This window comes from Mchenga conophoros, linkage group LG19 (genome assembly GCF_057382185.1).
Source record: "Mchenga conophoros isolate Kocher_MC1m ecotype Shallow Benthic linkage group LG19, M_conophoros_male_GT1.1, whole genome shotgun sequence".
NCBI lineage: Eukaryota > Metazoa > Chordata > Actinopteri > Cichliformes > Cichlidae > Mchenga > Mchenga conophoros.
The window spans coordinates 22,788,011-22,814,715 of NC_140544.1; the positions used below are offsets into that span (position 1 = coordinate 22,788,011).

The window sequence follows — 26,705 nt, forward strand, 5'->3', positions numbered from 1 at the left end:
GCTGGAAGAAGATACGAGGGATCGGATTTCTGTTAATCTCCTTACTTTCTCAAAAACATTGAACCTATCAGATCAGGGGTGGGGAACTCCAGGCCTCAAGGGCCGGTGTCCTGCAGGTTTTAGATCTCACCCTGGGTCAACACACCTGAATCACATGATCAGTTCGTTACCAGGCCCCTGGAGAACTACAAGACATGTTGAGGAGGTCATTTAGCCATTTGAATCAGCTGTGTTGGATCAAGGACATCTAAAACCTGCAGGACACCGGCTCTCAAGGCCTGGAGCTAATACTAGAATATCTTTTTTAAATGTTGGTGAATAGAAATATAAAAAGACATGAAATGTGAATACAGGTAAATTATTATTTTTTTTTAATGTCATCCACCCACAACTGTTAAAAGCTGTTAAACCCCTCAAAAACCAAACCTCCACATACATTTTTAAAACTGTCCTCTGAATACAAAGAAAATGGCATGCTATGCCACACCGATGGCTTTCGAAAAGAATGAATCGCAATTATCTTTTGTCTTTGTTATACACACTTAAACATTAAATATTACTGGTGGAAAACAAAAGTAATCATTTAGCTTAAATACCTCCAAACCTCAAATAATCATTTGCAGTAGTTACAGAGGAGACTTGTACAACCAGAGGAATACATTCATTCATCCAACCATTCATTCATTTATCAATTCATCCATTCTTCCCTTATGCTAGAAAATTAACCTTTTACAATGCACCTGATTTGCTCACAAAAACAAAGAGAAAAAAGAAAAACAAAGATTTTATTTTGCTGGTTACAGCAAAATGAATGATCACAGTTTGTTTGATTAAAAAAAATAGATATATAAATCATTTTTAAAAATACGCAATAGCAGCAACTCATTGCATTTAGGCACATGGACATGGGTCGTGTCCAAATTCATGGGCTGCATCCTCCTGAGGACCCGGCCTTTGCGGTCTACGTGGGCCGGGTCCTCAGAAGGTCGGGTAGGCCGGAAGTAAACGGCCGTGAAATTGGACGGTCTAGCCTTCAGATTAGCGTTGCCGCTGTCTCGGTGGAGTTTAATAAACTCAGCCGTCTGCTCCTTGCTATCTAAAATATAACAGGACACTGGCGTAAATTCTCGACTGGCTCATACTTATGTTTAATCAGTTTTCTGTTTGACGTTTAGTCAGCTGTGTAAAAACCAAGGAGGAGGGGGATTAATAAAGTTTTATTTTATCTAATCTAATCTAATAACTTTAATCTCAGCCAAACCGATTTACTCACGAACAAACAAAACACTGAAAAAAGCCCAACAATAACATTTTTAGGTTGTCTAAGTGACATATATTACGTTTAACCCGAGCAGCGAAAGTCCGCGGTGATCTGAAAATGATGTGCCGGGAGTTGTGCCGTTCTCGGCCGCATCAGTAACCCTCGAGCTCCCGGCTAGCTATCGAGCTGGTGGGTAGCAGAAGCCTCCGAAAACGTCGAAGCACTTTTGCAAATATGCGATATCTTGATAAACCGAGCAGATATTTGATGTTTACACAACTACTTTCTCGCCTGAAAATATGTTAAAAGGTTATTTTGTGACCCAGAAAGATTAGTATGAGTAATTTTAAAACTTAGTAGTGGCCGCCATTGTTGGAAACTGGAGTTTGGCTGGGCCGCGCTATGAATTCTGGGATATGGTAGGCCACGAAGGACACACCCAACCCATCCTTCAAATTCGGGGAAAAGGAGGACGCATTTGTCGGCTACATTCGGAGGAGTCTACGAATTTGGACAGCCTTCGGCGCGTCGCTGTCTACAAATGCGGCCTCAGGAGGATGCAGCCCATGAATTTGGACACGACCATGGTCAAGACAACTCCCTGAAGTCAAAACAGTATTTGAATGGTGAACAAAGGTGTTTTTAGTGAACGTGTCATGGTTGTTGGTGCCAATCTGGCTGTTCTGAGTATTTCACAAAATGCTTATTTACTTTTCTCACACAACCGTCTCTAGTTATTGAATGTAAATTATGTAATGAATGTAAAGGCTGGAATGCGAGTATGGGTCTAAGATATCATTTTCAAACTGTGATGGTTCATACCAATAACAGCATGAGCCTTTCATTTTGGGGAAAACTGGGTCAAGGTCACAACAAATGATAAAATATATAAGAATTTTATATTACCAACATTATCCTTAGACCTTAGGAGGAAGGGCCTCGTCTTTCAAGACCTTGTATTTACATGTTGACTTTACTCTCAAAATAGTATTTAAACTTTATTCCCTAAGCTCTTTCTATCTAACACATTACAGAGACACTTGGTGTTATTGTCTTGCCAAAGAATACTTGGCATATTGTTGTGACTCGATAGGGATCAAACCACCAACCTTACAATTAATAGGTGACCTGCTCTACCTCCTGAGCTACAGCCACCCCAGATAAAAATGCTTTCCCCATCTCTGATTCTTCCAACCTGACAACTGGGCAAATTCTATGGGACGTTATATTGTGGATTTAGTAAATGTTTCTACTCTCTTCAGGTGGCATAGGCAGGACAGTTAAAATATTTGCAGTTCTTCAAGTCAACAGTTTTATATTAAGGACTATTTAAATGGTCACACTCATATCACACAGCATTGGAACCAATGTGTTCTTCAAAACGCTTGTAGTTATTCAAGGTAGGCAATTAAGCCATATTCAGGTAAGTGTAGGGATTTTACTGGCACTTGGTGCAAAATAAGCAAACTATTCAGAAAACAATGACACAATGAATTCACAAATGCCCCTGATTCAAAGATGCACATTCACGATCTGATTCACTGTGTTTAAAAAGTGTCCATCGTAGTGCCTGTACATCTTATCCATTAGTTCTATGTCAAGTTCAACATCCCCACCCTCTTCAACACCTTGTCCACGTTGGGAATGAGTTTTTCCTGAAAGTCCCACAGTCGTTTATCCACATTAAGTTGCTCCAGGGTTAATGATCCCTGTAGAGCCACACGGACATGAATGATCCGACAAACATCGAGTGGAACCTTGTAGCGTTCTCCAAAATTCTTGATCACTTCATGGACTGAAGTCCCCTCCACCATTCTGTGACACAAAACACAAGACAGTTAACTGCTAGGTACACCGATTACTGAAGATCCTGCTCTTTAGGAGTGCCCTGAAGGTTCTTTGAAAGTTTCACAAATCAGTCTTGGGGGACCCTTAGTGAATGTTCCCTGGGTTTTCTGGCAATACCTTAAGGGATGATCTCTGAAAAATTGGCAAAAATAACCCTCAGGTTGTTCGGACATTCTCTAAACTGTGACCTTTAGGAAACCCGTAGGGAGCCTTCCCTCAAGGTTTCTGTTTCCTGGGTTCATGTTTACATTTTGTGTTAGTTCTGTATGAGCAATATGACATATTTCAAATCTGAAAGTTCAAATGTTAATCAAATTAGATAGGAACAAAATAAGAACTTTTGTTAAATGTGTTTTGTACCTGGGACTGTCATTCCAACCAGTTTTGATGTTTCTCATATCTCATATCATGGTTTATCAAGTTCAATAACTAAGGTACTTATTTTTTTTTTAACTTGCAGTCAAATGTATAATTAAGTAAACCGAAGAACTGTATCCTAAATAGAGTAAATCTTCCGTCTGACAAATTCAGCTTACCTTGGCCGAACTATCATCTTGTGTGGATGGTATATGTTTCTGGCGGGGTCCTCCCTGTAGATGTGCTCCAGAATATTAATTCCTGGCACCCCGTTCCACTGAGGCAGGTGAAACCGTCCGCTTGGCTCAAAGTGTTTCTTTGGGAAAATATGATTCTCAATAAGGAATACCCCTGCCTTCAAATTAGATAAAAACAAGTCAAATACAACTTATTGTATGGGATACTGAATTTTTGATGAAATGTATTTTCAAATTTATTACAAGAACAGCCTACATTTGGATGCTGATTTCGGAGCGTGCTCATCAAAGACATCAGGTCATCGTGCTGGTATGGCATTATAATCTCATCAATGTCATTCAACAGGACATAGCGAGAACGCTCCATTGATCTGTAAATGCACTCATTAAGTGTGGTCAGCTGGCCAAAGTAGTGCACGTCTCCTCCGTGCTCTGAGTGAAGCCAGCCACGAGATGGATTCAGATGCTTGTCAATGGGCCAAGGAACCATTTCCACAAAGCCCTCGTCGCTGTAACTCTGCAACAGGCGATTGAGCTCTAGACCACAGCTGGTGTTATAGATCACCACTCTGTTCACACCCAGCAACCTGGGACAAAATAAATGGTAAATGGCCTGTATTTATATAGCGCTTTACTAGTCCCTAAGGACCCCAAAGCGCTTTACATATCCAGTCATCCACCCATTCACACACTGGTGATGGCAGCTACATTGTAGCCACAGCCACCCTGGGGCGCACTGACAGAGGCGAGGCTGCCGGACACTGGCGCCACCGGGCCCTCTGACCACCACCAGTAGGCAACGGGTGAAGTGTCTTGCCCAAGGACACAACAACCGAGACTGTCCAAGCCGGGGCTTGAACCGGCAACCTTCCGATTAGAAGGCGAACTCCCAACTCTTGAGCCACGATCGCCCCAAAAATAAGGCAAATTAGTTCATTGTTGTCAGCAAACAAAACAGATTACTAAAAACAATTGTGGTTTATATAGCAAACAGTTGGTCATTTTTCTATCCTTAGTATAATATTTATACTGTGTTATACTATTTATACTGTATTAGCCTGTACCTGTCACAATAGCTTGCAGCTATGTGACTGATAAAATACACAGACAAAAAATAATATTATAATCATTAAGAGTAGACTGTGGTGTTTCTCAAGTAGGAGGGACACTGTCTATTCCTAACTGGTTCTGAACAGCTGGAAATCCACAGTTTACAGGGCTAAAAATCCATTTTCCTACAGTGTCTGAAAAGACGTACAGCTCCTGCAGAATTTTAAACCGTGCTCCCATAAATATTTAGTGCCAAGTGATAGACTTCTGAGGGGCAAGACACTATCCAACAGTTGTGTCTGTTACTCCAGAAGCAACAGGAGTAACAGACACAACTGTGCAATGTGATACAATCCAGACACTGCATTGAAGAGGAGCCTTTGCAGAGCTTGTTAGGTTTCATTCTGTGTCAGGACCAGCTGCTGTTGCACATTTTTGACTTTGTAGCTTGTGGTGGTGTTGCAGTACTCACTTGTACATCTCCAGAGTCTGTGCAAACTGAAGCACATTGTTGTAGTCACCAAAGAGGTTAGAGATGCAGACTGTGAAGTCAAACTGCATGTTTTCTTCCTTCTGTCCAACTGTGTCTTTGTTTCTTATTGGGAGCCATTGATCAGTAGATGGACTCTCTTTGTCTGGTGTAGTCAAGAGAGTGACATGTGTCGGATTGCAGTTCTGAGGAATCTGACACATGACATCCGTAGTGACAAAGGGAAAACCAAAGTTATCTGGATGCTGTAAAATTGTTGCTGGAGTGGTTTTACTCAAATAACCAGTACAGCAGAAAAAGCAGTGAAGGGGTTGAATGGAGTCTCTCCTAAATATGCCAATGATGCGTATATCAAAATCCTTCACTCTTTGGTCCATGTAGGCTGACACCAGTAAGTGTTTGGTATTGTTAAGCGGCGTGATGGTCTGCTCGGATATCCTCATGGAGCAAGCACTTTGCGGCCCAGATGGTTTTGGGATTGAGTTGTATGTGCTGGGCGTTTTCACAGTGAAGACCAAAAAGAGGAAGAGTGCAGTGATGAAGACGAGAACCAACTTCTTTTTAAAATGCTTTAACAGCTCCATCCAGGCAGTGGAGATGAAACCAGTTCCCAACCTGTACCAGAACACAGAATTGTGGTTAGTTTCAAAACTAGCAAAATTTGAACTCTGATGAAAAACCTTTAAATCTTAAAATCTTAAAAGAAAAAAAAATAATCTAGAACTACCAAATGTTCACATTACTTCAACCCAGTGTCTTCTTGCTGCGTAGTCTCAGATTACACAAACAAGGAACAACAATTAAAAATATCAATTTATTACAAAGGTTAGACCTAATGATGTTCTCTGGCCAGTGGCTTTTGCTTGGACCCTTTGAAGTATAGAAAAGAGTGTGCTGTCCTTCAGGGACTACTGTGATAAGCTGATAAAGACAATTAAGAGATAGGATAACTGGGGTGAGATCTAGCCTTAATCTGCCTTGGTAGATATTAATGAAGGACACTATCTATGGAAATTTTGGATAGTCATAGCTGGACATCCACAGATGTAATAGATACACTTAAGAGTTCCCATTATAGATATCACTCACTACACCATGGACAATGCCACACACAAAGAGGAAACCTAATTCTTATTGACATACTTTATTTCACTAGCTGGGCCAACATCCTCACTTTAAGTTTGACAGCGTTTTAGTAGGTAAAAGTGAATGCTTTGACATGAATTGAGCTGCAGTTTGTGGAAGGCCTCAAAGGGGACTGGTGATGGCTCCCAGGTACTATATAGAAGTGAAGAAGGAGGGAGGGTGGGGCACGAAAACGAGAATGATCGGCTTGCAGAACTGGGGGAACCTATTTAGATGACAGCTGGAAGGAGCGTGTTTGGAGATGTGGTCCTGCTCCTGAAATTCCGATACATAATCTCCAATGCTAAATCTGGAATACTAAATGGTTAAAGAACATTGTTATGCAATAACTGCAAGTTTCCCCTTGAACAGCTGCTACCAAGAAAAGAAGCCTCCTCTGTGTAGCCTGAAAGGTGAAGAGCAAATAAAATCTTTTGTAAAATTCGCATCTGCTTGTTTTGTTTAATTGCTTTCTTCCTAATGGAAACTGAAGGAGAACCTTCCTTTGTTGCAAAGAGGATATCATCACTAGTAAATCACACAAGCTTTATAAGACTTCCATATTTTAGAAAAAAAGCAAACTTATACTATTGAAGGTAATGAGAAATTGTATCTCTTTAACACCTGACCTGTCCAGAGGGTCAGTCAATGAGCTCGTCAATAGCTTCAATGCTAACATGTTAAATGTAATGGACACTATTGCTCCCATTAAGGTGAAGGTTATCTCTGGAAGGAAAAAGTCCCCATGGAGAAACTCCACACTGGTGAAAAATGAAAAAAGAGAGTGTAGGAAAGCTGAGCGCAGATGGAGAAAAACAAACCTCCAGGTTCATTATGACATTTATAAAGAGAAACTTCACAATTATAATTTACAACTGAGGAATGCAAGGAGGTCCTACTTCTCTGACATCATCACTAAAAACAGCCATAATGCTCGGGTCTTATTTTCTACAGTTGACAGGCTAACAAACCCTCCTGTGCCAGTGGCAGCTGAACTTCATTCGACCATGGCCTGCAATGACTTTGCCAAATTCTTCACTGAAAAAACCCAAAAAATTAGACAAGCAATTGGTACATCAACAGCAGATCCAGGATATGTACTGTGTCCACCAAAAAACTGTTTAAACATCATGAAACATTTTCACCCTATTAACAGCAAAGACCTGGAGGACATCTTAGGTCAACTGAACTCCTCCTCCTGCTGTTTAGATGTCCTGCCAACAAGTTTTTTCAAAAAGGTCTCAAAGACTTTAGAGTCAGACCTGTTACAGATCGTCAACTTTTCTTTATTATCAGGTGTGTTTCCAGAATCACTAAAAACTGCTGTAATCAAACCTATACTGAAAAAGGGCAATCTTGACAAGACACAAATGAACAACTACAGGCCGATCTCAAATCTCCCGTTTTTAAGTAAGATCATTGAAAAAGCAGTTTCTCAACAGCTCAGTTACTTCTTAAAACAGAGTAATTGCTACGATGCCTTCCAGTCAGGTTTTAGACAGAACCACAGCACTGAAACCGCTCTGACCAAAGTGTTCAATGACATATGTCTGAATACAGACAGTGGAAAAATGTCAGTCTTAGTTTTACTGGATCTCAGTGCAGCATTTGATACAGTTGACCACAACATATTACTCAAACGACTGGAGAACTGGACAGGTCTTTCAGGAACTGTACTAAACTGGTTCAAAACATACGTAGAAAACAGGAAATACTTTGTATCAATAGGTAACTTCACATCTGAGCAGACAAGTATCACATGTGGAGTTCCCCAAGGTTCCATCTTGGGACCCCTTCTGTTTAACATCTACATGCTCCCACTGGCACAGATTATAAACAACAACAAAATAAACTATCACAGCTATGCAGATGACACACAAATATATATCACAATGTCACCAGGAGACCGAGGCCCTGTACAGGCTCTTGGTAAATGCATTGAGGAAATCAATGACTGGTTGTGCCACAATTTTCTCCAGCTAAACAAAAACAAAACTGAGGTAATAGTCTTTGGCGCCAAAGAAAAACGATTACAGGTCACCAGAGAACTTCAATCTATACATCTAAAAACCACAAACCAGGCGAGAAATTTGGGTGTAGTGATGGATGCAGACCTAAACTTAGAAAAACACATTAAGACAATAACAAAGTCAGCTTACTATCACCTCAAGAATATTTCAAGGATAAAAGATCTGATGTCTCAACAGGACCTGGAAAAACTAGTCCATGCATTCATCTTTAGTAGGCTTGATTACTGTAACAACATCTTTACAGGTCTACCTAAAAAATCAGTCAGACAACTACAGCTCATTCAGAACTCTGCTGCTCGAGTCCTCACTAAGACCAAAAAAGTGGACCACATCAGTCCAGCTCTGAGGTCCTTACACTGGCTGCCTGTCCGTCAGAGGATAGACTTTAAAGTTCTGATGCTGGCCTATAAAGCTCTGAATGGTTTAGGACCAAAATACATCAATGACCTCCTGACCCAGTATGAACCATCCAGATCCCTCAGGTCATCTGGATCCGGTCTTTTATCAGTTCCCAGAGTCAGAACCAGACACGGAGAAGCTGCATTCAGCTTTTATGCTCCTTATATCTGGAACAAACTCCCAGAAAGCCTCAGATCAGCTGAAACACTCAGTTTATTTAAATCCAGGTTGAAGACTCACCTGTTCTCAGCTGCATTTGAATAAAGCACCAAATCCACACTTTAAGCTTAAATTTCAAAACTTACATTAACTACTGATTTTATCTATTTCTAATTTTATCTGTTTTGGTTTTATATACTGTTGTTTGTTTGTTTGTTAATTAGTTAGTTAGTTTATTTGCTTGTTTTAATCAATTTTAAATCATGCTTTTTATTTGTTCTTGTTTCTAATGTCTCTGTAAAGCACTTTGAATCACCTTGTTGTTGAATTGTGCTATACAAATAAACTTGCCTTGCCTTGCCTTGCCTCTTACTGTCATATGGGTATTCCATATATTAAAACAAATATATACCCAAACCCACGGATGCCAAAAGATCTTTTGGCATCCGTATGCAGTACTGTGAGCCACTCCTCATTTCTTTAAACTTTCCTGTCTTGTATTTTCTTTTTCTTATTTTTTGTTTTGTTCATGAGCAATAATTCACCAGGCTTTCAAAAAGGAAACCCTAAACATTTTCAGTGGGATATTTTCTTGGATTGTTTGTTAAATCCCTTAACACTTACCTGTCAATCATTTAAACGTGAAAAGGCACTTAAATCAAGAATGAGCCAGTGTTGTGTCTACACAGACAACTTAGCAAACAACCAATCATAAATTTTATGTTTAAGCACCTTGTTACATGCAGCCTGATTCAGCTGAATCTACACCAACAAGGTCATTCCTGAAGAAATATTAACCAAAACCTTGTCATATCTCAGCATGCTGTGCAGTGTATCCTTAACAATATGAGGAAACTGGACAAATGGAGGGCAAAAGAAGAACTGGCAGGCCTAAAAAAAACAAAAAAAGAAAAACTATCTACAGCAGATGAACAGTATCTATTGAAAAACAAACAAACAAACAAACAAAAGAATCCAGCAAAGACCTGGCACAGGAGCTGAGATGCATCTAATCCTCCAGTTGATCGATCTACTGTTCAGTGAAGCCTCAACAAAAATCGTCTCAATGCAAAGGTGGCTGTTTAGAAATGTTTGGCAGAAAAGTCAAATTTTGTCCAAAACTCGAGTGCCTTGAGGTGACTTTAGTGGTGATTTAGCATTAGAAAAAAAACCCACTTTAAGTTACTGTGTTGTGTTCAGGTGTGCATAGTGCTGACGTGGGACAATTTCCAATTTCGTTTGTACTATTGTACTAGGTATGACTGTGCAATGACAATAAAGCGTTATCTTATCTTAAAAATATATATTAAAAAGAAGTAAAAAAAGACTGTTGCAGAAGCCAGAAAAGAGAGGTTTAAGACTGGTGGAAGACCTGCAAATAAAGACACGGAGCAGTTGGATGAATTGCTGATGGGAATAATGGAAAACCAACAACCTTTGGAGAACATATGAGATGATGACCATTAAGACAGCTCAGACGGGGGATCAAGCACACCTAAACTGAGTATATTAGTGCACTGATTTAGCCTCTCCTAATCATTTTATACTATTGTTTGTCATCAACAACTGTCTCATCTGTTCATTTAATCACATTAACTGTTCTTGTGTGTAGTTGGAAATCAAATGGACAGAAATGCAGAGTTGCAAGGCAACTTCCTAATGGAGCTTCGGGAGTTGCAGGGGCGTCAAACGGCCGCTGGCTATGTCCAGATGTTGACGAGAGGATCCGTTATTACTGAGGGCCCTCGTCTTTGTGGTAACAACTGGGTTTTTCAACAGGACAACGCTACAGTACACAATGCCCGCAGAACAAGGGACTACTTCCAGGAGAATTACATCACTCTTCTGAACCATCCCGCGTGTTCCCCTGATCTAAATCCAGTTGAGAACCTTTGGGGATGGCCATTTTTCAAGACGTTTTAATCTTTTGAACGGGACTGTATAAGAGATATTTAAAGTTATCAATTTTTCCTATGGGCAGCACGGTGGCACGGTGGTTAGCACTGTTGCCGCACAGCAAGAAGGTCCTGAGTTCAATTCCATCATCAGGCCGGGGTCTTTCTGTGTGGAGTTTGCATGTTCTCCCCATGTTTGCGTGGGTTCTCTCTGGGTACTCCGGCTTCCTCCCACCGTCCAAAGACATGCAGCTTGTGGGGATAGGTTAATTGGATAATCCAAATTGCCACTAGGTGTGAGTGTGAATGGTTGTCTGTCCCTATGTGTTAGCCCTGCGACAGACTGGCGACCTGTCCAGAGTGTACCCCGCCTTTCGCCCTATGACAGCTGGGATAGACTCCAGTGCCCCCCGCGACCCTGAAAAGGATAAGCGAATGGATGGATGAAATTTTTCCTATGCTGCATAATTCCATAAATCTTGCTTTATACTTTTCATGTCGAAAATAGTAAAAATAAAGAAAATCCATTAATGAGAAGGTTTGTCCAAACTTTTGACTGGTAGTGTACATTTTCTGGTAGAGAGGTGATGAGCTGCCCACGGGAATATGGAGGAAAAACACAGACATGAATGTAGCTTACATCTGTGGATCTGTGCAAAGCTGGCAGTGTTAAATTTGTTTCAAAACCCCCACGTGGGCTTGTGATGTATTATATTTTAAAAAATTTTTAAATTTGCCTCTTACGGGCACCAGCATACCCTCCGCATTGATCACTCTGCTTACTGCCACAACATCAGCATGCAGTCACTTATATTAATGCCACTATTAAGGTGTGGTAACCTGCTGCAGTATTCTTCTGAATGATAGGTGCTGGGCACAAATGTACTGATGTAGGAAGAGAAGAAATCAAAACCAGAAGCAAATTGTTAAAAACACTTTGGAAAAACTAAGTCTCCAATTTTTAAACAGCTGCAACATTGTCCTCTGTATAACTGTATCCGAGTTTCTGTACTGGAATATCATTAAAAACGAACACACTCAAACATTTGTGTCTTCAACCCAGCTGTGACACAACCCGCCGCGTTACGAGAAATCGAGAGCCACACAATCGGCCGCAAATATTGTGACGAATGCCTCATGATGTGATATCAAAATGATTTCCATAGCCAAAACAAACACTGTGGTATCACTGAGTTAAAAGTGGCCCAAATGATTTCATCTTCAATAAAATGATCAGTGAGGCTGCCTCCCAGCTGTTACAGTAACATTAACATCCAGGCATGCATGAAAGAGAGTTTGAAGTTAGCAGGAAGTTAGTTTGCCAGTTTCCATCTAAAGATGAAATGCCATGATCCGACTGGCACGATCTGATATCGTCGTGTTGGTGTTGTTCCCAGATCATCATACTAAATGTTGTTCCAGGATCAACATTGCAAGTGACCAATCAATGTTGTGACGTCATACTTTTGCGACTTTGGGAAAAACTGCCGTAAAACAAAAAACTGTACTTAAGCTGCGAGAAACCGCCTCTGTCCGCCGATCAACGGACCCTGACCCTGACCCTTTAATAAATGGTAAGCAGAACTGATATTGTCCTTGCAACATTGGAATTTCATAAATACATGAATGGCTTGGCGCGCAAAAGAATAACCTGGAACAACATTTTCATGATGATCTGGGAACAACACCAACACTACAATATCAGATCATCCTTCTGACTGACGGATTTCTAAAAACACTAAATTAAACAGCACCAGTGTTTGTATGGTTTATGAAGTTGGGCTAGCTGGTATAGAATGGCTAGCTACAGAGCTATGGTTAAGATAATACAAACAAATTTGCAGAACGAAGATTGAGGATGAACATGAACTTTTTCACCCCAAAACCCCTTAATGTGAGAGTCAAATACAAATACAACCATATAACAGGTGTACAGGCTAAGCCTACGCTTGAAGCCACTGAGGTGTATGACTGGTGAACTTGACAAGAAAGTCCAGTCAATAACTCCAGCTGTATTTACCTTGTCAGTTTAAGCAGTCTAAGCAATCACCGTTGATTGCATTTGATATTTCACAGTTGATCGTAAGATCCAACATCATCCAACATAAATCACCGCAGTCACAAACTGTTTGGTCCTTCCAACCAGCAACACCTGACCCTAATTAAATGTTCTACCTTCCATACAATCATTTACAAATACAAAAAAGTGACACCTAGAGGCACACATAAGGTAATAAGCAAAACACAAAAATGGCTCCTACACACCAGGCCCTAAGTGCAATGGCTGTCAGACATGACAATTCTAATTATAAAGCAAATAAGGAGCCAAATTAAAAATAAAGTACTTCCATTTTAGACACACACACAAAAAATAAAATAAAAATAAAAGCACTTAAATACACTTTTAAACTACAGTCTAATGTAAAAGACAAAGTTTAGTTACAGGGATTTCAAGAATGTTGGTCTTTGTCTTTAAAGTCCATTTTTATCATGAATGGTTTCACGAACACGTCTAAGGGGCCAAGAATCTCGGGGGACAGAAGAACCCATTAAAATAACTATATACCCTGGTTTTAGATTTTTCCTCTTTTGGTTGTCTTTTTGTCTCTTGTGTAACAAAGGCAGGTATTCACGTATCAGGAGGATGTGATTTGGAGTAAATGACTCTAGGTCTTTTGGATCATCAGGCAGCTTTGTTATGGGTTGATCAATTACAATTGCTTCAACTTCACACAGAACTGTATTTAATCCATTGTTGTTGAACTGTTGTTGCTGAAGAACTGATCTCAAAATCAGTCTGAGTACTCACAGCCCTGCCATTGTCTATCATGTCGGCCAGCCATAAAATCATAAAAAAAAACAAACCCAAAAGACATGAGAAGCCAAGCAGGAAAGACAAGGGAGGGAGAGTATGGCATTATTTTTGTGCCACTATTCTGAGCGCACGTAAAAAAAAAATTGAGCGCAGGTAAAAAAAAAAGTTTGCAGGTGCAAGTGTTGTATTTTGAGGAGAAATTTATTTTGAGCGAACAAAAGCTGAATTTGATTGAACAAAATTAATTGCTGCGTGCAAAAAATGTATTTCAGTGTTTGCTATTATCCATACACACACACAATAGCAGCCCCTCTCACTCAGTTTTTGCATTTGCGTTCGCTCGCAATGTGTTGCTCGCATTCTTAACATTTCTGCCTGTGCGCGCTCAACTCTTTCTGTACACCGTTATATTTGTGCCACAAAACCAGCCAATCATAGACTTGGATGTCAAAAAATCTGATTGGCTGTTCTGGTCTCCAATCAGCTCGAAATGACGATATGCAATATCCCAGAATCCAAAACTCAAACTCCAAAAACTCAAAGTCCAAAACTCAAAGAGGCAGTGGTGGAGGAACACAGAGTGGCGGAGTTTGAAATATTACTCTTTCTGGGTCACAAAATAAACTTTTAAGATATTTTCATGCGAGAATGGTGCTGTGTGTAAAAAAGATTTGTATGTGTAAAAAAGATTTGTGTGTGTAAAAAGAATTTGTGTGTGTGTAAAAAAGATTTGTATGTGTGTATAAAAGATTTGTATGTGTGTATAAAAGATTTGTATGTGTAAAAAAGATTTGTGTGTGTGTAAAAAAGATTTGTGTGTGGACTTAGCCAAAACAAAACCCTGCAAGTTACAAGTATGAATTTTGACCCTATTTTTTTTTTTGTAACGGCATGAACAATGAGAGGTGGTGGATTGGCCAGATGCTGGCCGATGTGTAAAAATAACTCAGTTGTTTGGTGGTGGCTATGGCGGAGCTTCCACAGAGGCAACAGGTGGATGAGGGAAGGTGAGGCAGGAGGAGAGACCCAAGGCGGCCGCTGGTCCAAGTGTCAGGTGAACTGAACTTCAGCTAAGAAGTTATGACCTGCAGTCTATCTGGGTCAGATATAAACCAAGTTTAGGCGCAGTTTATTTTCGTTGTGCTGACTTTTTACAGTCAGTTACAATACCTCATACTGCGTGAGCTAGTATGACGAGTTTCTATACAGCTGTTCGGTTGCTATGATGTTACTGATAGTGAACTTTATTTTATTCATAAGGTTAGTTAGTAGAGTTGCCAACAGCTCCTTAAAAAATGGAATGGTCCCTCATTCAGAGAAAATATTACGCGTTTCGTCTTGAGCTGAGAAGAGACGCAGTTTGTCCCGTACTTCAGCTAGGATGGAAAAAGAAGCTGCCTCTTCTCTTATCTCCCCTCCCTCTTCTATTGCTACTTCAATCATGAAACTGATCAATGATCAGCTGATCGTCTCTCTTGTTTGTTTATCGCCCACTTTGCGCCAGAAAGAGGAAACCAGCAGATGTCGCGCTAAACAACAGCAGCACGTTTAAGCTTGATCAGCTGTTGTTAGAATTTATTTAATATTAATTTCTACTATCAGCTGATGTTTGCTGGAGCCACAGTTGTAAAGCTGCTGGTCATGATGTCGGTTTGGATATGTGGTGAGAGGGAAACGTGAAGATGAAACCAGGAGATGTCCTTACAATTTTATTGTTTTAGCTTCGGGGTGGCACCTGGGGTGGCCAGTCTGGTTAGGGGGGTGGCCTGTGCCCCCCCAGGCCACCCCGCTGGACACGCCACTGGCTGCGCACTGTGACTCACAGCCATGGTCCCGGGTCAGCCCTGACTTTGTGTTAAACCAATCCTAAAGTAATAATGGTATTTCTAACCACTGATATAGAAACAGGTTTACCTTTTAGGTGACATGAATGAGTTGAAGGGAAGTTATGAACAGTTTCTGAGAGACAAATAACACCAGGATCCTTTTCTAAGTAGCTGACAGCTGGTAACTGTGCAGGGGCGGGTCTAGCAAAGTGTTTCCAGGGGACCAGGTAGGGCATTAACAGGGAGAGGGGGGCACAAAGAAATACTTTTCTTTTTTATTCTCAATTCAAATATTTAGCTTTTATTAAATAATTATCTGAATCTTGTGAACAATGTTATTATCTGACGGAAAATGTATAGAAATCATACATATACCAAAAAGACAGTGTACATCACTGTCACAACAGCGTTTGTTTTCATTCAAAGGCTTTATGGCTTTAATACCTGGTGGGCCGGTCTGTAGTGAAAATGCCCAATTTTTTTGTCCCAGTCCAGCCCTGCAGGTTAATACTGGCAGTGTCACCATGCCAGCTGACTGTATTTCATCATCAGCCAGTGTTGTTCTGTATACATCAATATTACCAAAGTTTACCATAAGGCAGCATATAAAGTATTTACTTGCTTTCAGGTTTTATTCAAATGTTAGTCTTTTCATTTGTTTCCCCACTTTTTTCCTGTTTCAAAATCAAACACCAGTTTGTGAGAAGATTATCTTCTTTTTTTTAACAGGCATTGGTTTTGCATTGGAATTGGCTAATTTGCCAATTGTATGTTAAAAATGTTCGTATTTTAATATTCAAAAATGTTTTTGCCCAAAACATATGTGCTCTACATGTCAGTAAAAATACTATGCAAATATTGAAGTTCTTGACTGCTGTTGTTAGAATTTATTTAAAATTAATTTCTAGTATCTAGTTTCTGTTTGCTGGAGCCACAGCTGTAAAAGCTGCTGCTCATGATATGGTTTGGAAACATGAAGGTGATACAGCAGTTATGCAAATATGTCATGCCTTGATAAATCGAGCAGGTATTTGAAGTTTACACAGCACCATTCTTGCGTGAAAATATCTTAAAAGTTTTATTTTTGACCCAGAAAGAGTAATATTTCAAACTCCGCCCCTCTGTGTTCCTCCACAACTGCCTCGTTTGAGTTTTGGACAAAATGGATTCTGGGATTTGCTTAGGCTGCTGCCCCCGCGACCCGGCCCCGGATAAAGCGGATGAAGATGGATGGATGGATGGATTCTGGGATATTGCATTTCGTCATTTCAAGCTGATTGGAGACCAGAACAGCCAATCAGATTTTTTTTGCATCCAAGTCTGTGATTGGCTGGTTTTGTGGCACCAATATAACGGTGTACAGAAAGAGTTGAGCGTGTATGGGCAGAAATGTTGAGAGCACGAGCAACACATTGCGAGCGAGCGCAAATGCAAAAACTGAGTGAGAGGGGCTGCTATTGTGTGTTAGTGATGTGTCGGTCGCGAACGAAATGGCTCTTAGAGCCGGATCTTTGACGTGAACGACGCGAACCGTTCACGTCATTAGAAAGGCATTGTAATCATCCACAACTATTTTCAGTTGCGGATGATAAAGGATTCAGAAAGTTTATTCATGCAGGTCAATATGACAGAGAATATGAATCTTCGTTTTGTTTTCATATTTTAATTTATATTTAATTGTGTTGTGGTTTGCAGTGTTTTGTGTTTTTTCACTTTAAATTTGTAAAAGGAAAAAGCTGAAAATTGAAACAGTTAAAAGTTGAAATGTGAATAGTTGGTTTTTGTATTACCGTATTTTCACGACCATAAGGCGCACTTAAAAGTCTTAGATTTTCTTCAAAAAGTACGGCGCGCCCTATAGCGCAGTGCGCCCTGTGTGTTGTAAGGAGGATGTAGTAGAGAACACCATGAGAACGCTAAAGGGTGAAGTGTGGGCGTTGATCGTATATACCGGGACAATCGCACATACCTGTATAAAAGGACAGGTATGTGCATTATGTGGAACATCGTTGTTTTAACAACCCTGAAAATGGCAAAGAGACACGCTTATGAAGCACAGTTTAAACTGAAGGCCATCAGCTATGCGGAGGAACATGGAAATCGAGCAGCGGCGAGAGAATTTAAGATTAACGAATCGATGGTTTGCAAATGGAGGAAGCTAGAAAACAAGCTCCGGCAGGTCAAGAAAACGCAGCTGAGTTTCCGCGGACATAAGGCGAGGTGGCCCGAGTTGGAGGAAAGACTCGAGCGGTGGATCATCGAGCAAAGAACGAGCGGGAGAAGCATTTCGACAGTCACCATTCGGCTAAAAGCAGTTTCACTAGCTGAAGAGATGAACATTGAACATTTCCAAGGAGGTCCGTCTTGGTGCTTTCGTTTCATGAAACGGTGCCATTTTTCCATCCGGACCAGGACTACGGTAGCGCAGCAACTTCCAGCGGATTATAAGGAAAAGCTGGCCATCTTCCGCTCCAACTGCAGCAAACACATCGGCAACAAAAACATCCAGCCCAGCCACATCACAAACATGGACGAGGTCCCGCTCACTTTTGACATCCCGGTGAGTCACACTGTGGAGAAGAAGGGGACCAGCACGGTAGCGATACGCACAACGGGGTATGAAAAGTCTTCTTTTACTGTTGTGCTTGGCTGCCATGCTAATGGACAGAAACTGGTGATTTTTAAGCGAAAGACTTTGCCTAAAGAGAAGTTTCCAGCAGGAATCATCATTAAGGCAAATGAAAAGGGCTGGATGGATGAGGAAATGATGAAAGAGTGGCTGAGGGAGGTGTATGTAAGGAGACCAGGTGGTTTTTTCCACGCATCACCATCGCTCTTAATCGGTGACTCTATGCGTGCCCATCTCACAGCCGATGTGAAAAAACTAGTGAAACAAATAAACTGTGAGCTTGCTGTCATTCCGGGAGGCCTGACAAAGGAACTCCAACCGCTGGACATCGGTGTGAACCGCCCGTTCAAAGTAAGGCTGCGAGCGGCCTGGGAGCGATGGATGACCGATGGAGACCACAGTTTCACCAAGAGTGGAAGGCAGCGCCGGGCGAGTTACGCCACAATTTGGCAATGGATTGTAGATGCTTGGGCTAACATGTCTGCTGGCACTGTTGTTCGAGCTTTCGCAAAAGCCGGCATCATTTCCGAGGAGCCGCACGGCACGGAAAGTGACTCTGACAGTGAAGAAAGTGAACTTGGCATGTTTGATGGAGATTTAGCGCAGCTGTTCAATTCAGACACAGAGGATGAGGACTTCGATGGGTTTGATTGATGATAAAAATGTGAGTACCAAACTTTGTTTTGCTCCTGCTTTATTTTTAAATACGCACACTTGTATGCTTGTGTGTTGTTGATGATGACGATTACTGGTAATAAAAATGTGAGTACCAAACTCAGTTTTGCTCCTGCTTTATTTTTAAATACGCACACTTGTATGCTTGTGTGTTGTTGATGATGACGATTACCGGTAATAGAAATGTGAGTAAGGTACCGAACTCAGGTTTGCTCCCGCTTTATTTTTAAATACGCATACGGTACTTGTATGCGCCCTATAATCCAGTGCGCCTTTTATGTGTGTGTTAAATACAGTGATGGCACACATAACTGAGACTGCGCCTTTTAGTACAGTGCGTCTTATGGTCGTGAAAATACGGTATATGATTTATTTATTACATTTTATGTGGAGTGAATAAACAAAAGTATATTTACGGTGGCCCCTACAGACGAAGCACATACAAACTTCAAATCACGTACGAACTCTGAAGCACGTACAACCTCCAAAACACGTAAAAACTGAGAAGCACATAAAAACTCAAAACACGTACAAAACACAACAGAAGTGTTCCAGAATGCTAGGCACAGTGTTGAGCTTTTGTTACCTAGTGACTACACAAGCCAGCAAGTACCAATGACCGGATTTGGTGTGTGGTAATAACAGGCAAATGAACATTTGTTTAAATTATTTGAATATATATGAGTGCTTGTGTATAAATACACAAACAATACACATATGCTTTTAATTGTGTAATTTAAGTGATCTAGGTAGCTCTGTTTTGGAAGTTCAGTTAAAGCTAGAAATGTGTTTTGGAGTTTGTCCGTGCTTTTTGGAGTTTGTACATATTTTGTCTCTAGGGGCCACCACATATATTTATATATAAATAAAACCACTTTTTTTTACATTAGTAGTTTCTTTTGTGCATAATTTTATATTATTGTTAATAATAAATTAATTAAGGCAACAAAACAACCTGAAGAGCCGGTTCGGAGCCAAAAGAGCCAGCTCTTTTTAGTGAGTCGACCCGAAAGAGCCGGTTCTCTAAAAAGATCCGGAAATCCCATCACTATTGTCTGTGTGTATGGATAATATCAAACACGGAAATACATTTTTTGCACGCAACAATGAATTTTGTTCCCTCAGATTCAGCTTTTCTCAAAATACAACACTTGCACCTGCAAACTTTTTTTTTTTACGTGCGCTCAAAATTTCTTTATGTGAGCTCAGCATAGTGGCACAAAAATAACGCCATAAAATACAACGAAGTCACTAATGTGTGTATGGTACAAACGCCAGGACACAAGAAGCGCTATTTAGTCTCCTCGAATAGACGATAAACACTATTAGTGGTCGAATTAGAATATTTGTATTAATTCAAACATCAGCTTAAAGCCACTACCATTCCGCAGGTAACTCACTCGAGGCTGAAGTGTGGCCATAGTATGTTCCCCGTTTGTCCCCACCAGTTGAGAAATAGAGTTTGAATCCGTGTGTCTGCAAGTGCACTCGGAGCCTTCTTCTCTGCTGCTCTTTTTCTACTTGATTTTGCTGTCTGGGCGTGACCAAGTCATTGTCATACGTCAGAATACTAGCGGAAATCATTCGGGAAAAATCGAATAAAACGGTTTGCCCTATACGCCTTTATTAGAAAGAAAAAGAACCCGATTAAAAACAAAAAAGTGAACATAAATATCTAAAGAAAGTAGCAATCTAAATGAAATAGTAGTAATACTGTAAATGTTTATGAGCTTCTTAAATCTTGCTCCTCAAATACTATCCGCATGTTTTTTGTTTTTTTTTACTCGACTTTTGTCGTTGCCTGTTCTCAAAATCATTCCTTACCTTGTTTGTTCTCCTTGTATTTCCTCCTTGGCAGTGTGACTTTCCCCATTTCCTAATTCTTGGACCTGCGCCCAGAGTCAGCCCTGTGCTTCTATACAACCGTCACTCCCCCTTCCGCATTTTTTTTTTTTTTTTTTTTTTTTTTTTTGTGGGCTGTAGGTCCTTTCTGTTTCTTTCCTCATATCAGGATTTTGCGCTACCTACAGCTCATTTTCTTATCAGTTCAGTAAAATTATGTTATTTTAATATCTGCTTGTGTGACTGTATCTGTATTTGTTGAACAAGTTCACCTTAAATTCCTAATGGAAACAATTCAGGTGAAGGAAAGAGTTAAAAAATTAAAGCTTTTACTGTAGCAACATTATTTGTAAATCTGTATTTTTGAAAGTTTCCCATTTCAACGTGAACACACAACACATCACACCTTGAAACAGATGAGCTAACAGCAACAGAAAACCACACCAGGTTCCACACAACTGCAGCAGCAACTCTGTCATGCTTTAAATCTGCTTTCTATTAATTTCTCTTGGGGTTTTTTTAATTATTTTTTAAATTAACTGTTGGCTGTTGTGAAGCACTGATTTTATATCTTAAATTGTACTATACAAATAAAGTTTTACTTAATTACTATCATGTCCAGTCATAATATCACATGCACCGGATTCACTGAGAAATGTTTCCCTGTTGAGTCTACCATGAGAATGAAAGCAACTCTGAGGGTGACCGAGAGTTCAACCCAGCACTAGCAACTTAAACGCCAACATGGGGAATAAAACTTCTACTTGTGTTATCAAGCTTCATGCAACACATTGTAACATAACACCAAAATCTTGGTGATGGTTTAAAAGCATTCAAAATTGCAGAGCTATGTTGAGGATAATATATGTGAACTGACAGCTATAGTTGTAGTGATAATGAAAGTTACCTAACAGCTGTCATTAGAATTAATTCTACTGGTTGATTACCCAGTTTTCCACCAGTAGAGGTCCCTACAGAGATAAAATTACCGACTTGCTAGAATTGGTTGTTCTTTTATCATAAGGGATGATAACACTTTATCACAGCCACATTTAAAGATGGTCCATCTGTAAATCATTCAGCTAACCTTTCCACTGTTTCAACCTGCTTTCTAGTATTACTTCATCCCATCCAAATTTTGTTTTGCAAAGCTCTTTCTTTAATTTTGTCAGGCAGCAGAACTGATCACTTTGTCAACATAAATCCTCCTTTATCCCAAGAAAGTAGTCATTTAAGGTCCCTATTACAACAAAGATGATCACTAACTCTGTCAATGCACCACTTTTGGGAGGATTCCAGCCTGCTAAGCTCAGCAACAGAAATCCTGGTCAAGCCCACAGATTACAGACAAGTCAGACTCAAAATTTATGCAGCGCTTGATAATGAGTTGTAGCGTAGCTTGGCCTGACTGACCATTGGGGTCTAGCTGCCATTAAGACCCGTCTGGGATGGGTGCAAAAATGGCCAACTCAGTTGATGTAAACTCATCTGCCATTGCAACAATGTTTCCTCTCCCTCAGCCCTGTGGAGTTGGATCTTAAGTGGGATGGTCATGGCAGCTTAATGTTTTACCTTACCGCTGTGAGAACCAGTAACTAGAATCTGAGCGGATCAAGAAGCCATCAGCCTTCAGATACTTTGCCATGATTAGCACAGGTATAAAGTTATATATAATCCTAATAGGGCAGCACGGTGGCACGGTGGTTAGCACTGTTGCCGCACAGCAAGAAGGTCCTGAGTTCAATTCCACCATCAGGCTGCCACTCAGACAATACCACTACGGCAGCACTGATATAGGAAGAGAAGAAGTCAAAACCAGAAGATAAGACTTTGGCAAGTGGTTTTTTTTTGTTGCAAAGTTATTCCAGAAAGTCACTTTAAAAAAAAAAAAAAGATTGCTGCAATATCTCCCTCTGTATATCTATATAGCTCAGGGCTTCTGTACTAGAATATGATTAAAATGGTAATAAGTGATACAATCATACTCATGTCATCAACCCAACTGGGGCAACCATTGCACAATGCTCCAGGTTGCAAAAATCACTATCAAAATGACAGCACACACCACAAATTGCAGCATCATTTTTAGCACACACCACCATCTGACAGGGGCAGGCATTGAGAATAAAAATGGCTTAATTCTTACTGACATACTTTATTCCTTAAATTTGGAGCACTATATGGTTTAAGAGCCCAGTTACACATTACAGTGTAACCTCGGATTCAGAGTAACTTGACATATGAGTAATCTGCAAGACGAGCAAAAAACTTGAATAAAATTTTACTTGTGTTTATGAGCCATAATCTTAATACGAGCAAACTTATGGCTGTATACGTATGTTTTCCAGTAACAGCTGAGCCAACCTGAGTGTCATGCCGCATGAGCTCATGAAAAGCTAGCATTTGTTAAGCGTATTCTTTACATTGACCTCCTCATCTCATTTCCTTCAGGTCAGCAGTGACTTTTCTCAAAGGTAAAGTGTGTTTTTATTTTTATTATATGCATTTTGTGTTAATCATTATGCATTTATTGCAGAAATATGTATTTGGGTCAATGATTTATATAAAAAATATGTTTAAAAGTGATTTTTACATGAATATTTTTGGAGCTTGGAACCATCCATCCAAGTTTCCAATATTTCTTTTTTGAAAATTTGCTTTGACATATGAGTATTTATGGTTTGCAAGCAGCATTAAGGAACGAATCATACTCGTAAACCAAGGTATTACTGTAACTGCAAGTATTCTCTTCTATAACTGCTGCCAATCAAGAAGGGAAGCATGTACGGAGCCTAAAAGGTGAAAAGCAAATAAATCTTTTTTTAATGTTCACACTTTCTTTTTCTTTTTTAAATTGCTTTATGAACAAAAAACTAAAGGGAAACCTTCCTTTGTTTTCAAAGCAGATAATATCATTAACAAATCTACTAAAATGTGTATTTTTAAAAAAAGCAAATATGTACTATTGAAGGCAATGAGAAAATTTAATTTCTTACTGTCATATAGGCCTCCAGATTGTGAAAGAAATATACACCCTAAATAACAGATGCCAAAAGTGCCATCTTTTCAGTACTGTACTGTGAGCCACTCCTCATTTCTTTATCTTTTCCTTCCAGTCTGCATTGCTGAGCAGGTTTCATAGTTTTGCAGAGCAAGCAACATTATGAAAGTGTGCATATGAGAAATCTTTGGATTACATACTGCTGGTAATGGCATGGAAAAAAGAAAAAACACCCCATGACAAAGAGTCTCTTTATTTTCTTTTACAACCTGGTGAGTTTCCAGGAAGGCCAGTTATACTGAACCTTTGTTGTGTTATTGTGGAGTTTTAAACTTACAATATCATATACTAATATACTATTTTATATTTTCAGTATACAATAGTACATTATTATATATTGTACATATATTTATTAGTTTCAGATGTAGCCATTCTTGTATTTTGCTTGTTTACATTATTGTATCTTGCACAACTCTGTTGCTTGTGAAGCTCGCACACAAGAATTTCACTCACATGTGCTGTACCAATGTACCTGCACATGTGATGTGACAATAAAAGTGATTTGATTTGATTTGACATTAGAAAAATAAAGCATGTATACATTGTTTTCTTTCTGCTTGAGCCATGCCATCAAAAACGATCTGCTCAAACCTGCAGATTACGGAGGAATTACCTAATGGTTTTGTGTGTAAGGTAGGTAAGGACCCTAGACTAGTGCTTTGAAATTAAAAATCAATCATAAACATATATTAGATTTACACTTAGTGGTGCAAATGCAAAAAAACCCATAAAAAAAAAACCACCAAATGTTTATAAGAATAACAAAAACTGTTTCTTCAACTAGATGATTTCCTATGCACAGTTCAAGTTTTGTTTAAAAAAAAAAATCACAGTTTCTGCGTGTTTGCATTCTGTTTTTTAAATTATTATTTTTTAAATGTCTAATATCGTTGCCTCTATCAGTACATAGGCTATAGTCAACAGGATTTATAAAGGGGTTATACGAAAGGGTGGCAAAAGTACCGACTTTCGTTACTTAAGTAGAAACTCTGAGTTCTTTTCGCCAAGCTGAGCCAGTACAACTGATCACAGAGTTCCCACACATGCTAAATCTCACTTCAACCCTGACTCTACTCAATATCCTGTTTAAGTTTGGAGGCAACATCTCTACAGTACAAGCTAACAAAAAAAAAACCCTGCATGTGTCATACAGTGAATGCAGACTTCCTGTTACTGCCATGATATGTTTCTTGTAATTCATAAGTGAGCTACATAATGTCCCATGAAAAAATAAATAAAAAGAATGCTATAGTGTCTAATATAATGTCTTAGGGAAATTATAGTGCAAATGCAATGAAGTCACTAATCGGTGTATGCTATAAACTTTAGGACACAAGAAAACGCTATTTAAGTTACATCGAAATCGGAGTAGAAGATAAATACTCTGAGCGGTCGAATTAGAATATTTGTATTAACTTAAACATCAACTTAAAGCCACTATTCACCATTCAGCAGGTAACTCACTCGAGGCTGAACTGTAGTCAGTATGTCCCCCCGGTTGTGCCCACCAGTCGAGAAAGAGCTTTGAATCCGTAGGTCTGCAAGTGCACTCGGAGTCTTCTTCTCTCCTGCTCTATCCGGGCGTGACCAAGTCATACGTCAGAATTATTACCGGAAATCATCAAGGGGGGAAAAAACGAGTCAGTGGGAAAAACGAGTTCGCAAAATCGCACAAAACGTTGGGGAGAACTGGGCTTTTTTTTTGTTTTGCGTTGTGCACTATAGACGCACTCGCCTCTGATCGTGGTCTAAGCTTTATCGCGCAATGCCAACCACACACAGCTAACTGCGACGTAGTATTAGGGGCACATTAAGAAAGCATATTGCTGATCATTTTGAGAATAAAGTCTAAAACGTATTTCGGAAAAAAAGTCTAAATCTGTCAGATACAGGCCATTTCCTTTTGTGCAAATCCACTTCCACATTTGTGTGTTTTTCTCTGGCCAGATAGAGCGTTCTGCACCATTACCACACTGTGTTTATGGGCTGAAAGAGAAAGACTTTCCTGTCCTTTTTGCTAAAACTGACTCTGAGGTACGATTCCACAAACTCTGCAACCCGTTCTCACTCCCGACGCGTAAAATAATGACGATTTGTCACGTCCCTTAACTTCTCATGCTGACGCCTAAGGTACCCTTCCACGTTTTTATGTGAAGCTGTGGGTTGTCAATTCATTCCAATATGAACCCGCTCGCGGCGATCAGAGACGCTTCGAGCAGAGGCTCCAGCCATCCATTTACTCCAATAATAACCCCGTCACGGCGAAACATGACGCCGTGAAGCACAATCTAACTGGAGAACCGGGGACCCTCTCCGCGAACGGGTTTTTCTCCCTAATTTAATGCTTTCTTTTAATGACATCGTTAACATTTCTCAACAAAAACACGTGAAAGTATCACTGATAATTCAACAATAAAATCGCTTCATGTTGTGGCCATCACACAGTGTTTTCCAAACTGATTCACGATCTGAAAGTGCGCAGATTTAACGTACGTAATCCTTTGTTAGGTTTATTATTTTCATTTCACACGTAAAACACATTTATAGATTCATACACCACTCCTGTTAGTGTTGGATGCGCTCGGCTCCAACCAATCAGACCAATTTATGCAGACGCACTAATCCCGTAACTGCACACTACCCATAATCCTCAACCGCCGTCGCTATGGAAATGAAGATAACAACAGCTTGGTGCTACCCGTTATTCCTTTATTTACTCTAAAATAATAACCAGCGATAATACGAAATTAAACTGGCCCAGTGTTTAATTATGTAATTAAAAATTGCAAATTTTAGTATTTTATTTTTTACAAATTGCAATATTTATCTACAGCGCGCCTTTAGCGACACGTCAACAGATCTTAAGCAAGGCGATTGGATGGTTTTTACTGCAATGCATCTTGGGAGTCGTAGTAAATGTATCTTTCAACTCACGGTCCTGCAGCGAAGTTTTCGACTGGACACGAGGCAGATACTAGCTAAGTAAGTTGTGATAAACTGTGGGTAATTTGCATGTTCACTGAAATATTAATTTCAGTGATATTAA

The 26,705-nt window shown here is 39.8% G+C and overlaps 1 protein-coding gene across 4 annotated transcripts; it reads right to left on the bottom strand.

Annotated features, from left to right (window-relative positions):
• Positions 1-348: 348 nt before the first annotated feature.
• LOC146552280 (uncharacterized) lies at positions 349-25,676 on the bottom strand. Of its 4 annotated transcripts, none has more exons than XM_085258165.1 (5): positions 25,105-25,676; positions 5,186-5,818; positions 3,920-4,250; positions 3,646-3,821; positions 349-3,076 (listed from the first exon to the last, which is right to left on the bottom strand). In XM_085258165.1, exons 2-5 carry the CDS (start codon positions 5,785-5,787, stop codon positions 2,854-2,856), a joined length of 1,332 nt encoding a protein of 443 aa, XP_085114291.1. In that variant the 5' UTR covers positions 5,788-5,818; positions 25,105-25,676; the 3' UTR covers positions 349-2,853. The 4 variants fall into 4 exon arrangements, with proteins under 4 accessions (XP_085114291.1, XP_085114289.1, XP_085114290.1 ...); XM_085258163.1 differs by having other exon boundaries at positions 25,124-25,674; XM_085258164.1 differs by lacking the exon at positions 25,105-25,676 and adding an exon at positions 20,581-22,540.
• Between the last annotated feature and the right edge of the window lie 1,029 nt (positions 25,677-26,705).

What these genes read in the sequence shown, in the direction of transcription:
- LOC146552280 (XM_085258165.1), bottom strand. Translation starts at nt 5,787, where the DNA reads ATGGAGCTGTTAAAGCATTTTAAAAAGAAGTTGGTTCTCGTCTTCATC. An exon ending in CAGACTCTGGAGATGTACAA is followed by an intron (nt 4,251 to 5,185) that starts GTGAGTACTGCA and finishes ATTTTGTCCCAG; the next exon opens with GTTGCTGGGTGTGAACAGAG. An exon ending in AAGATGATAGTTCGGCCAAG is followed by an intron (nt 3,077 to 3,645) that starts GTAAGCTGAATT and finishes TTTGTGTCACAG; the next exon opens with AATGGTGGAGGGGACTTCAG.